Consider the following 14,751-nt stretch of genomic DNA (forward strand, 5'->3'; position numbering starts at 1 on the left):
TATTCTAACTAAAATATATATACAAAATATTTTTTATTTCACAAAGACAATCTAAAACAATGTATTTCAAATCGTAATTAGACAACATTGAGAAATATATAGAATTCAAACTTATTGGAGAAAAACGTCAGACGCTTTCTACAAATTGATATTTTCCTCATTCCCCTTAGGATTTAAGCGAATGTTTGAACGCAACGATGTTGAGCATTTTCATTCCAATTTGGATTGATTCCTTCGTCACGTGATTTTCAGGTTGCTATTGGCAGTGGTATTCGAATACGTTAAAACCTGTTGCCGGTACGGAGGACGAAGGAGAAGGGTTGTTGGGTACGCATGCCTGTCTGTTGGGACATCTACATCTGTGGGACAAAACGAAAAGGTTATATTCCCAAAACGTATCAATCGAAATTTTTGGAAATGCAATGATTAATTCAATGCTACATGTTATACTACGATTTTTTTTCCATTTGTTTATTTTTCGCATGTTACCAAGCATTTCATGCAAAAAAGCATCTTTGGACTTTTGATTTGAAATTCCAAAATGATAAAGGATCATAAAAAAACCTGAGGTAGCCCAATACTCCAGCCTGCGAAGTATTTACATGTGTCTATATTCAACCTAAATATGAAAATATTCTATGTTGATAAGAAAGATAAAAAGAATCACTAGAACAAAGAGTTTTGTTTTCTAACTTTGAAAATGAAAATAATGAAATTTTGACTACACTATCCGTGTTTTTACAGACTGGAAAGAGGTGAAATTAACCTAGAAATAATAACTTGTTTTATGTGTTGATTTGAAGTTATTCCAAGTTGTTCACCATTATCTTATGTACAACAATCATGTCACCAATCATTTCTTTGAGAGGATTAAAACTTCAAAACTTGGAAACTTCGTTCAGCAAATTATGAATTGTAACGTATTGTTACTAAGAAAATAATTTCATGAGTCGTTTTTTGACATTCACCTGTCTAAAACATGGAGAGAACAGATATCAGTTTAAAGAGATACTTACGTGCTCAACAGGTAGTTACAGGTATCGTCCGGATCTAGGAGGTCTTGTCTCCACTCACAAACAGCATAACCACAAGCCATACTAGAAGTACACCTCATATTGTACGGTTCTAGTGTTAGTGTCTAAACATATAAATATAGAAACTATACACAACATAGTCACAGGAAGTACTGGAGATACACCTCATATCTTATGGTCAGTGTCAGGGTCAAAACAAAGATACAGAAACTACAGACAACATAGTCATAGGAACTACTGGATATATTCCTTATACAGTATAGTCTTAGTGACAGGGTGTAAACAAATGAATATAGCAAATATAACAAAGTCTCGGGAAGAGTAAGAGATACGTCTCATATTGAATGGTCAGTGTCGGGGTCTAAATACATTTTTTTTTAAAGCCGAATTAGTCAGTGCAAATACTAGATGTACATCTCATCTCATATGTTTTACTGTCAAAGTCTATTAATAAAGAAACACACTAGATTTACACTTCATCTCGTGCAGTTACCGTGTTAAAGTTAAACTACATGCGTGTATACACATCATCTGGTATAGAAATGAACTATATAATTGTATTGGAGTTACTTACTTCTCCACTGAATCAAAATACCAAATATGATTAAAGGAAATTCACACTATAAACGATTCGTCATTCTTACAGTGGGACTACTAGTTATTAATACATTGAAGTAATCTTATAGAATACAATGAACATATATCACCAATATCATGAATACTTACGTCTTCAAAGCGCCTTGGAGAAGCACGGGTATGTTCGATCTGGGAACGAATAAATATTCATCAGTATACACTTTAGCAATTGATGGGTTTTACACCATAACAATGTAAATGTCTTTATGAGGGAGATTTAAAAGATACCTCACACCGATACTGTAATAATACAGAAAGTGCTGTGATGTTTCTGGGGAACGATGATAAATTGTGAACATTGTTAGAGGAACTAATTACACCCTAATTTTCCTTAAGTATCTTCTGTATAACAACATCTTCTCTATGTAACGCAAAAAAGATATATATGAACCTTTGTATGTGTCCATATAACAAGCACTGTCTATAAAGACCAACACCTTTGTATGTGTCTATATAAAAAACACTGCCCATAAAGGACCAACCATTTAGATTCCATAGTTAACATAACTAATGTATATCAAACTCTTTTTAACAAAGCACCTGTATTTAACAGAAACAAGTCTGTAAAGAGCACCTGTTTTGGACCCAAAGTTACTATCTATAACCCACATCTGTTTATAAAACTGTTAATAAAGACCAGTCATTAAGTGTTCATGGGTAACATAATTAGTGGACCTCTTTATATAATACACATATATTAACAAATAGCCTGCCAGTAAAGGACATCTGCTTCGGTCTTCTATGCAACACATTTGCACGCACTTAATAAGTATACTTTATAAAAGCCACTTATCTGCTCTATTGACTGGCCTTTAAAACGTTGTTTCAATGTATAGCATAAAACAACCAATCAACAGTTACTTCAGCTCGATCGCGTTATCGTGCACATCTTAATACATTACGCAATGATTGGGCCATACATCTCAGTAAATGAGTTCATATTTATCGCCACCAGTCATCAAGCAACAACCTTTATACGTATGAGGTCTTATGTGTTTAATGTTATACGATATGATATAGCTTTACGTAGGATGTGGCGCCCTAGCCACACATTGTTTAGTATCCAATAGTGTGCTATCATTTAACAATTAAACGCTTGTTAGGTTATATTTATTGGCAAGATCAATGCAATCTGGGTGACAGATAAATAGACTTGACGCCCGTTATGACAATATATACAATCTAACAAGCGTTTAATTGTTATATTTACATTAAGATACGTTAAACTTCACTTTCTCTTTGCTAAATCTGGGGTTTCAGTTCAGCTATTTCCCTGTTTGTTCAATTGAAAGAACGGCATATGTGAAATCGATTTCATTGTAGTGCTTGGTTTGCATTCAAATTGATGTGTAATACAAAGCCTCGGCGTGACTATGATCAACAAAGCACCAAAATGACGTCATATTTACGCGATTGGTCTTAGTCGAAATCCTTGTTAGGTTTGATTCACCCGCAACGCATTGCCAAACATTTTTTGGCGCTGACGGAAGTGACGTCATGTGATCTGAGATACAGTTATACGATGATCAATATCATCTGGTTTAACACAAGAGTAATGGGAGACTGCCATACAGAATTTAAATATTCAATATTAACGTCCATTTCACTATGAAATTTTCGAAAAGCTCAAACTGATATTGTTGGATTCCGACTTCTTGTCGGCAATATTTGCCAAAGTCATCAACCTCAAATCTCATGTCCAGATCGTATTCAGACATGTCTGTGTTGCTACTGTTCACACTGTCGTCTATACTGCTGACCACCATTTCAGTTACTCCGTAAAACCTGTGACGTCATAGACTGAAGAGTTCTAGATCAGCGTGACTGACCAATACGCTGATTAGCAGTCGACCGACAGGTGCAAATCGCGTACTTTGATGTGCGATATCTCGGCACTCGGCCAACCGATATTGATGCGGTTTGCGACATTCTTCTTTGGTGGTTACATAGAACAACATATTTGAATATCGTTTTTCATTCCGGGTAGACTTTAAGGATATTTTGGTTTTTGGTTGAAATACGAGATCATTAATCCAATAGAGCGTGAGAGGTTAATTGCGCAAATGCGTTACGAACAATTAATCGACTGCTTCATTATCTCATGAATTGAACGATGTGAAAAAGTTAATACTTTATTTAATATATTTCACGTTAACAATAACAACGTTGTAAAGTCAGGTAAAATATGTACCTTGTGTAAGCCACGTTCAAATTTATTTTGACGCCAAGTTTATGTATGCTCAACAGCAATATTCAACAGTAGTTTTAGTATTCTATGAAAAAATACTTTGATGTTGATGTAAAAACTAAGCTCGAGATTGTTAATAAACTATAAAAAAAAAATTGCGGAAAGAAGGCTGCCATTATTTACATAAATCATTACGCGGCGAATAGGGTCACGTTCTAAAATCAGTGCCATAAAGAAATAAACAGACTTGCTTACATTAGGGTTATCGATTCAAAAATACTGGCAGTTGTAAATATATATACCTGATACCCAATAATGAGTTAGCAAGCATCAATACCTTCCGAATAGTTATACACAGTCTCTTGTAGCGAATAGTGAGCTATCATACACGATCACAACCCAATTACTTATACAAAGAATCTAATACCCAATGGTAAGCTATCACACTTGATTACCGCCCAATTACTTATACACAGAATCTAATACCCAATGGTAAGCTATCTTACACGATTACCACCCAATTACTTATACACAGAATCTAATACCCAATGGTAAGCTATCATACACGATTACCGCCCAACTATTATACACAGAATCTAATACCCAATGGTAAGCTATCTTACACGATTACCGCCCAACTATTATACACAGAATCTAATACCCAATGGTAAGCTATCATACACGATTACCGCCCAACTATTATACACAGAATCTAATACCCAATGGTAAGCTATCTTACACGATTACCGCCCAACTATTATACACAGAATCTAATACCCAATGGTAAGCTATCTTACACGATTACCGCCCAATTACTTATACACAGAATCTAATACCCAATGGTAAGCTACCATACACGATCACAACCCAATTACTTATACACAGAATCTAATACCCAATGGTAAGCTATCTTACACGATTACCACCCAATTACTTATACACAGAATCTAATATCAAATGGTAAGCTATCATACACGATTACCGCCCAATTACTTATACACAGAATCTAATACCCAATGGTAAGCTGTCTTACACGATTACCACCCAATTACTTATACACAGAATCTAATACCCAATGGTAAGCTGTCTTACACGATTACCACCCAATTACTTATACACAGAATCTAATACCAAATGGTAAGCTGTCTTACACGATTACCGCCCAATTACTTATACACAGAATCTAATACCCAATGGTAAGCTGTCTTACACGATTACCACCCAATTACTTATACACAGAATCTAATACCCAATGGTAAGCTATCTTACACGATTACCGCCCAACTATTATACACAGAATCTAATACCCAATGGTAAGCTATCATACACGATTACCGCCCAATTACGTATACACAGAATCTAATACCCAATGGTAAGCTATCATACACGATCACAACCCAATTACTTATACACAGAATCTAATACCCAATGGTAAGCTATCTTACACGATTACCGCCCAACTATTATACACAGAATCTAATACCCAATGGTAAGCTACCATACACGATCACAACCCAATTACTTATACAAAGAATCTAATACCCAATGGTAAGCTATCATACACGATTACCGCCCAATGACTTATACACAGAATCTAATACCCAATGGTAAGCTATCTTACACGATTACCGCCCAATTACTTATACACAGAATCTAATACCCAATGGTAAGCTATCATACACGATTACCGCCCAATTACTTATACACAGAATCTAATACCCAATGGTAAGCTGTCTTACACGATTACCACCCAATTACTTATACACATAATCTAATACCCAATGGTAAGCTGTCTTACACGATTACCGCCCAATTACTTATACACAGAATCTAATACCCAATGGTAAACTATCATACACGATTACCGCCCAATTACTTATACACAGAATCTAATACCCAATGGTAAGCTATCATACACGATTACCGCCCAATTACTTATACACAGAATCTAATACCCAATGGTAAGCTATCATACACGATTACCGCCCAATTACTTATAAACAGAATCTAATACCCAATGGTAAGCTATCATACACGATTACCGCCCAATTACTTATGTAAGCATTAATGTCATTTATTTTTATTTTCATCGGGGTATGAAAAATAATTGACATCAACGCTTATAATTAATTTTTGAAAATAATTTTCTAATTTAAAACATGTTTTATGTACAATTTTACTGGTTTTATATGGGATTCCTTTTGTCAAATCATTACGCAACGTCAATTGTCGTATTGTAACGTCACACTTTTCGCGCCATTCTCGGAATTTTTTTCATAGTGGTATGAAAAAAAAATCAACCAATCAGAAAGCTGAATTCTGCGTACAAACAATGGAAAATTAATTATACAGCGTTCGAAGAACCAAATGGTAAGCTATCATGCACGATTACCGCCCAATTATTTATTTATGCAGTGATGTCCTTTTTTTAGTTTCATCGGGTATGAAAAAAAATTTGTTTGAAAACTTCTGTAAGAATCCGCTACGCGGATTCATACAGTTTGCAAAAAACAATTTCAAACCCCTATGAAACTAAAAAATAATTGACGTCAAAGCTTATAATTAATTTTTGAAAATAATTTTCTAATTTAAAACATGTTTTATGTACAATTTTACTGGTTTTATTTGGGATTCTTTTTCTCAAATCAATACGCAGCGTCAATTGTCGTATTGTGACGTCACATTTTCCGCCCAATTCTCGGAATTTTTTTCAAAGTGGTATATTTACATTTGCTCCGCATTTCCCTATTGACACAATGCTAAGAGGCAGATGCCACCATACGCCTATAACACCCAGTGCCTCAGGCTATAACACCTAGTGGGTCATGTGACATTAAAAAAGGCCGGACTTTTTGTGTTGGTTTAGTTATTTTTCAAAGTTGACGAATATGGTAAGACAATGTAAATATAAGTATTGAATAGTGGTTTTAATGCCAAATGGTAAGCTATCATACACGATTACCGCCAAATTATTACACACAGAATCTAATACTCAGTGGTTAGTTTTCATACACAAATACCGCCCAATTACTTATACACATTCCCTCGTACCCAGTAGGGAGCTATCACGCACCATTACCGTCCATTTACTGGTGCAGAGTTTCTTGTACCAACATAGTGAGCTATCATTCACCATTACCGTACATTTACTTATACACAGTTCAATGCCATTCATACGTGATTTGGCGACTGTGCACGTGATCACTTAAGCATTAGTTAGAGATGGTCAGTATGTTGCCATCAGATCAATAAATGGAGGAAGTTCCAAATGAATATTACATTTTATAATGCAGCAAGGATAGCCATTTGATCAATGGCTATTTAGTTTGAGAATATAGCATTTCTGTTTACCTAACCTTCCTTATGAACGTTGCCCAAGCAATAGCAATGAGTACTTGAGGGAAAAAACCTAATATTATCAGTTCTATATTCCTAATTTGTTGCTTTTGCACAATTCTCCCAAAACAAAACTAGATATAATGTTGTGGGAACTCTAGCTCACTTTCATATTCATAAGCAAAATATAAATAACTCGCAATCTTAACAATTTTTCTGCCTTTGATACTTGCCATTTTGGAATAATGCTTAGCACAGTTAGTGTTGTATCTTTAGAAAGCGAAAGACACAGAAATGATTTATAATTAATATATTTGCGTCATACGTCTGCTGGGTCATTCTAGTAAAGCAAATCGCTAAAAAAATCACAAGAGAATTACGTAAAACTTAAAAAGGCCTGAACAAATGTCTAAATTGAAAATGGCGAAATGATTTAACTACAAACCTTATATTTAAAGACATTGAATGGTTGATAACTTGAAAAGAATAACATTGCATATTCTGATGCGGTGCAGACAACCATCGGTGACAGGTTCTGTCCATAGAGCTAATCATTCCGCAATCACACAGGATTGGAAAAAGATACGATAGCTATTAGGTACTTTAAATATGAATTTAATAATAGATTTAATGAAATGAAATAAAACCGCATTTCTCTTTTCGGGGACCAAACGTGAACAAAGGTAGTGGAGAGAACAGGAGAATATATCTAGGTAAAAACTAATATAAATTGGGGAGTAGAACTAGGTCCTGATCAATTTGGTAAAAAATACACGAATTTATCATGCAATAATGTCAGGACTAAGTCCGTTGAAGCTGCTACCCTTCATTTGATAAATATGATAACTTCATTGTCATAAAAAGACAAACGCATTTCGACATTTACTTATGCGTCATAAAACAAGTAGTTTTGTTATACGTGTTGTCATCAATAAAAAGCGTTTTGCAATCACAATTGAATCGTTACAATTTTAAGTATTGTTTCGGCCAGTTTACCTTTAAACAACGGATGCCTTTTCTCTTGTTATGTTTTGAGCGTCTTTTTGTACACCGCAAAGCTTGATTAAAGTTTAACAGTGGATGAAAAATACTAATTGGCATTCGGCGTTCAGACCAGTACCGATACAAAATTAAGAAAACATTATGACATTTGTACAATTAAACAACTATGATTTTCAGTATATCAGCACTACAAAACTTACCTTCCGATATCCGGTTGCGTAAGATGATACTGATGGTGATAATGATAACATTATCATGGCAACGATTGTCGATGAGACAAACAGCATTTTGACAGGTAAGTTGGAGTCGGTGCTGTATCGAAACAACTCGTAGTTGTTGGCTTTGATTCTGTACTAACCAATAGCTTCCTTTTATAGTCAAGAGGTGATTGTGTGAATATGACGTCATCACGTTCTTTTCATACCTCGTCAACGCGGAAGACTTCGTTCCTATTTCCTCACCATGGTGATACAATTATAGATTTAACATGACCAAATGGACCCCCGGTAAGTCTTCATCTGTTCCATTATACTTCGCCACTGGAAGTATTGTCGAACACCGGTAATAGCCATTTGGCTCCTGAGCAACCTTTCCATTGACAAAGCATGGCCACTATAATGGGAAAGTGTTCATCATTGAATTTACGTCCAATATACTATGCTGCGTTTGATTCTTCTCTGGAAGATCATTTGATAAATTATCATGAATAGTAGTATTAAATTTAAAACGAGTCGTAACTATCCGAAATAATTATTAATTTTGAATTATTTGCATTAGAAGGTAAGAATGCACCAGCAATTGGTTTGTTTCTATAACCCTGTCAAATACATCCATATACAGTTATCTAGTGGTAATACAATAGGGATATATGTATCAGCTGTAACAAACAAAGGTTGTTTTTGTGTGTTATATTTGTGTTTATGTATTCGGAAATTTACTTCTGCATTAGGTTATCACTTCTTGAACTTCCTCTAAAAACTGCTTTCCGCCTATCTCTATTTACGAAATTTGAAGATTTATTAGTGAATTATAATATTTCGTAATTTGTTTTCACGGATAATGTGTAAACGCTAATAACATGTTTTCTACTCACATTTGCTTCCAAGTATATCTGGAAACGTAACAACTGTAACGCACTTTTACGCATCATTAGCAATATTCTCTATGTATTATTGTGGACATTGTTTGCTGATTAGCAGGCACGAGTGTACTGACATTTCCCCTTAGCTCTAATCACCTTGTATATTGGAATACTAATCGGTCAATGAAGACACAATACACGCGATGAAGTAAAATCGGAAACCCTTGAACGATTTAGATAATTAATTATGATTGAGATTTTACATGATGCTTATTATTGGATGAGGATGCAAATTATTTGGTGAAACATTAAAAGAGCCATGCTGATCATACTTTAATTTCAACTAATGTCATGAAATTCCAAACGTTTCCTTAATTGTTTTAATGGCGGGATGTTGCAAATTATTTCGTGAAACCTTAAAAGAGCCATGCTGATCATACTTTCAATTTCAAATAATGTCATGAAATTCCAAACGTTTCCTTAATTGTTTTAATGGCGGGATGTTGCAAATTGCTCCTTAAATGTACAAGGACATACACTTCCTTTACCAATGAACCATATTCATTTATAGATTTAGATACAGAGAGAAAGTGATACGAGTGTTTATCCATGCAATATCTTCTCTAGCTACATACACAACCAAGTATCGTGGGGGGTTGTAAGAAAATTTTACTGATTATCGAAGGAAAGTTATGATTCTAATCAAGTTACGTGACTAATAGTTTCAAGTAATATTTCTACAGACTCCATTTACTTGATGGGTATAAATTATTGACCAAAGCACAACGAACTTGTAACGTTATTGAATGTACGGCGTTATTTAGATCAAACAAAATGTCTTCATTATAGTTATTAATATTCGCGGGGTTTTTATTTTTTTTTCTTTATTCGTGGTGATAAAACATGGCGGAAAAATAAAGCGAATATTATAGATACTCACAAATGTATGTGTTTACTGCAGCATTTTAACGTTGCGCGAATTTTAAAACCCGCGAATTAGTCCCTTATTTGAAATTGCGAAATATTTCCCGTGAATTTAACAAATACAGTACATAGAGGATATTGAATGGTTTGCCGTTTAATACATACATGTATAACATATATTCCACACGTATGACAGAATATCGATAGTTTCAAGAGTGCGAAGCACGAGAGAAAAATATCGAAATATTCTGTCATACGAGTGAAATATATATTATATTTAACGGGGAAACCATTCAATTTTCTTTTTATTGCATTTCATAAATTTAAAAACAAAATTAAAAACATCGAAAAATTAATAGTGTCAAAACGTGCGGAAATCAGTAATGACGTCATCTCTTTGTGACGTTACTCCACGTCAACTTGATGGCGCCATTTTGAAAGGACTGATCAACGCAATTTAAGCGTTTTCTGCTGTTATAGGATAATCTGTGCATGAATAGCTAACGTCAAGTGAGTATTTTGTCAACAACTAGTCTGAACATTTCAGAAATACAGCAAGCTAACAAATTTATCTATCTCTGCTTCGATTGGAAAAATCGGCAAGTTTCATCGAGGTGAATACAAATCATTTATTTTCACTGCAAAATATTATATTTTTACTGCTGATCGCTGCAGTGAAAATTTCTATATTTCACTGGCAAAAATGCAATAAAAGTATATATTTAATACCCACTAGCAAGTTTTTTATATGTATGTCAGCGCTATTTTTTTTTGACTTTATTACATTCATTTAAATACTGTTACCGTCTTTATCATCTAAGCATATTGTTCTTATTATAACAAGTGAAATGTAACCTTTTTTGATCAATTCAAAAATATTACAAAAACAAACATATTGGTTTTCTTAGTTTTTAATAACAATCAAACTACTAATCATGGAATAGCCTTTTTTTGTGACAGCAATAATAAATCCTCGTTACTTTACAGGTCTTAAATTTCCCGAGGGCTAATATTTTACGGATGTCCCAGGCAGACCTAGTTCACGAGTATTAAATTTCACGCAACACCACCTAGAAGACATTCTGCAGTAAATACTTTTACATTTTGTGTGCTATATTTAATGATCTCGAATATTATAATTTAACCTCTAGCAAAAAATTACCAGCTACAATGTGCATGTACAGTATTTGATTGTGACATAACTATCAAATGGCTTAACATAACAATCGTTTGAATCAGCGCTTGCACTACATTGTGCCTTATCAGTCACTCAGTCTATCATTTGGTAGCAAAGACTTAATTTCTTGATGACATATATAGAGGCTATTGAATGGTTCCCCGTTAAATATAACATATAGTTCACGCGTATGACAGAATATCGATATTTACATGTTTTATTGCGTATTTGTCAGTGAAATATAGAAATTTATTAAAAAATAAACTTATATTTTCACTGCAGCGATGAGCATTCTTTTCAGAAATGCAGCAAAATAACCCCTTTATCTCTCTTCGCTTCGATTAGAAAAAGTTTCAATTAGGTGAATACAAAGGTTCGCTCTGATTGGTCAAAAACGAAAACCCACATTTTTACTGCAAAACTTATACTTTCACTGCTCATTGCTGCAGTGAAAATACAAGCTTTATCAGCTTGATAAATGTCTATATTTCACTGGCAAAAATGCAATAAAAATTATTATAAACTTGGAACTTTAGTATTGTGGTATTGGTAGTCAATATATCCCTATCTGGTACCCAAAAATGTATAAAGAGTCACCATGATTTACACTTTACGGTTTATTCGTGGTTACATAAATTTAGGTTCTATGTGAAACTGCTGATCATGATATTGAAGAGGGAACTTCCTTATTGTTAATTCCAGTGTCGACGCCATATAAAAGTGCTGCCTTCCAACAGGGATGATAATTGTATTGTCCGAGGGGTCACAGTAGGAATGTCTTTCTTTAGCTCCAATAATCGGATACAGCTGCCGTTTCCTTGCAAGATATCCATGGTAGACCACTAATGCAGTCTTTTAAATATAGATTCGTTACTGTCAATTGTCCTACTCGATTACACCGTGGGTTTGTGTATTGCGTCTTTGGTATCGAAATCAGACACTACCTTTGAGAACTTAAATGATGTATATGGAATCCATGTAATGCTGTGTGTACCTGTAAAAGTGGTATCATAACATAATATTGGAATCACAACATTCCTTGCTCTAATGGCTTTTGATTTTGGACGCATACATATCTGTTGCCCGGGTTTATAACAGATATTGTCTCATTTTAATACATAATCATTGATGTGTATGTACATTTTTATCGTTTGAATGAACTCTACATAGAGACCCATAAGTAATAGGAATGTATGCATAGTAAAAGGATTTATTACATTTTTTACCAGTGAAATATCGAAAAGGTATTTATTCCTTTAAAGTGGGTATTTTTCACTGGTGATATTTTTCACTTTTCTGATATTTTCCACACTTTACTTTTCTGATTTTACCAATCAGGACACTGCTTACAAACGACAATGGGAAAACTTAAGATTTGCATATAGCTCTCCGTCAAGTAATATGACCTCAATATATAAGAAAGAATACATAATAACGTCACAATTTGGCGTACATTTGTGAGCCGTTGATAGGAGACCGCAATGGATTCTGGGAAAGATTGAGCTGCCACGGTATATTTTGCTATAAAATGTTATAAATAGAATATCTAATAGTATCTTCAGTAATTCTAAATATTTTTCACTCGTGTCACTAATATTTTCATGCTTTTCACTACTCCTACGCACTCATTAAAAAATTATCAAAATATTAGCCCCACTCGTGAAATATATTTGGTATTCGCACGAGTGAAAAATATGACAATATTAGCCACACGAGTGAAATATATTTGGTATTATTGAAGACACTATTAGATATCCTCTCTAGATTGCATCTGCCCTGCAGGTAGGGCGTTAGAATTGTACCTGCTGCCCCCATTGCATGATCGTAGGAGGCGACTAAATTTGGGATCTTATCTTTTCTCTTCTTTCTGAACAATTTTCTTCTTCCTAATGTCTTCCTTGACAATGCCTCACTTTTGGCCTTTAGTTGAGTGTTCGCCGCTGTGAGGAAGGCTTTGGGTTCTGTCCCCTAGCCGGGACATACAAGACTCTTTAAAAATGGTAGTTGCTACTCCTGCTTAGCGCTCAGCAAATTTGGAGTGGGAGGACTGGTTCGCCTGTTGTCAGTATAATGTGACCGGGTGGGGTGTGTTGCTGGTGTCTTCGGCAGTATGCTTCAGTGAGGTAGCACTATAAATCGGCAAAAGTTCCGGCCTATCACAAGGAGACTTAACACGAACATACCGCAGCCTCCCAAAACACACATACGCACTCACCATACGCATGTATGTCGCACGCACTGGGTGCCGTCCTTAAATGACCTTAGCTGATAGGACGTTAAACAAAATAAACCAAACCAAACCAAACTATATTGCATTCTTTTCTAAGGCCTACACAGCTTCTATTTTGTTAACGATTATAGGTTGCTTTGGTCAGTTTCATTGGGTGATAAATTGAGTTGCTCTTGAGACAAATATAATGAAGAAGTTTATGTTGAATTCAACAATCAGTCATATTTCAGTTAACAAGCAGTTTTTTTCTTGATAAATAACGTACAAGTCTTCAGTTACTTGTGATGGTCTGTGGAAAAAAATCGTCCGTTATTAGAGAATGACTAAACCCCATTGAAACTCTCAGAGCATTATGTACATGAGGCCTATCATGTGGATCTAACAGGTCACATTTACTTCCTCTAAAACCCTGATTATCTTAAATTATGTTATTTGTGACCCATCACTAATGAGATATCCCACCCACACATAGGCATAGGCCTAATGTACGTATGGGTTAGGGTACAGTAGGCCAAGGATTGGACAATTTTTTTTGTATACGCGCAGATTGATGTTAATCTGGTCGAATTCATTGACAAATGAAACAGATTAAATTTAGAGAGGTTAGGCGCTGAGGAATCCATGATATTTCTTACCTAAATATCTTAATTTCTACTGAAGTTTGACTCGATCAAACTACCAGATCCATATGCCTAACCAATGCGAAAATTCGGCGTATGTGGGGAAAATCTCAATAGGCTTAGTTTGCATGAATAGTTCTGGGTCAGGAATAGTATACATGTGAAATTATCAGGGCTGTAGAGGAAGTGAATGGGACTGTTCTGCTCGATCAATAGACCTGATGTGCAATAATAATATTCTGAGAATTTCAAAGAGACTTTCAACAAAAACATGGGTAGCAATCCTCAGATGCCTGATTTTGTATACATTCAAAATTAGTTCATGGTTTAAATATGCCCAATTACAATCAAACTAAATACGTAATCATCACTCCAACGGTCCGACTCCATTCCGATCCTGTAAATCGTCCGAGTGGACAGTGGAATGAGTAACCAAGCTTTCGTTTCAAGTCTGCGTGTCAGTTGTTGAAAAAACGCCCTATTAGAAACTATGTATACAAGGAAGATCAGTCGATCGAAAAGA

General features: G+C 34.8%; 1 protein-coding gene across 1 annotated transcript; it reads right to left on the minus strand.

Annotated features, from left to right (window-relative positions):
• Positions 1-16: 16 nt before the first annotated feature.
• On the minus strand, positions 17-8,551 carry LOC117344593. The gene is made up of 4 exons (XM_033907396.1): positions 8,397-8,551; positions 1,761-1,799; positions 1,017-1,138; positions 17-359 (listed from the first exon to the last, which is right to left on the minus strand). Exons 1-4 carry the CDS (start codon positions 8,481-8,483, stop codon positions 257-259), a joined length of 351 nt encoding a protein of 116 aa, XP_033763287.1. The 5' UTR covers positions 8,484-8,551; the 3' UTR covers positions 17-256.
• Between the last annotated feature and the right edge of the window lie 6,200 nt (positions 8,552-14,751).

Source organism: Pecten maximus, chromosome 16, assembly GCF_902652985.1.
Source record: "Pecten maximus chromosome 16, xPecMax1.1, whole genome shotgun sequence".
Lineage (NCBI taxonomy): Eukaryota > Metazoa > Mollusca > Bivalvia > Pectinida > Pectinidae > Pecten > Pecten maximus.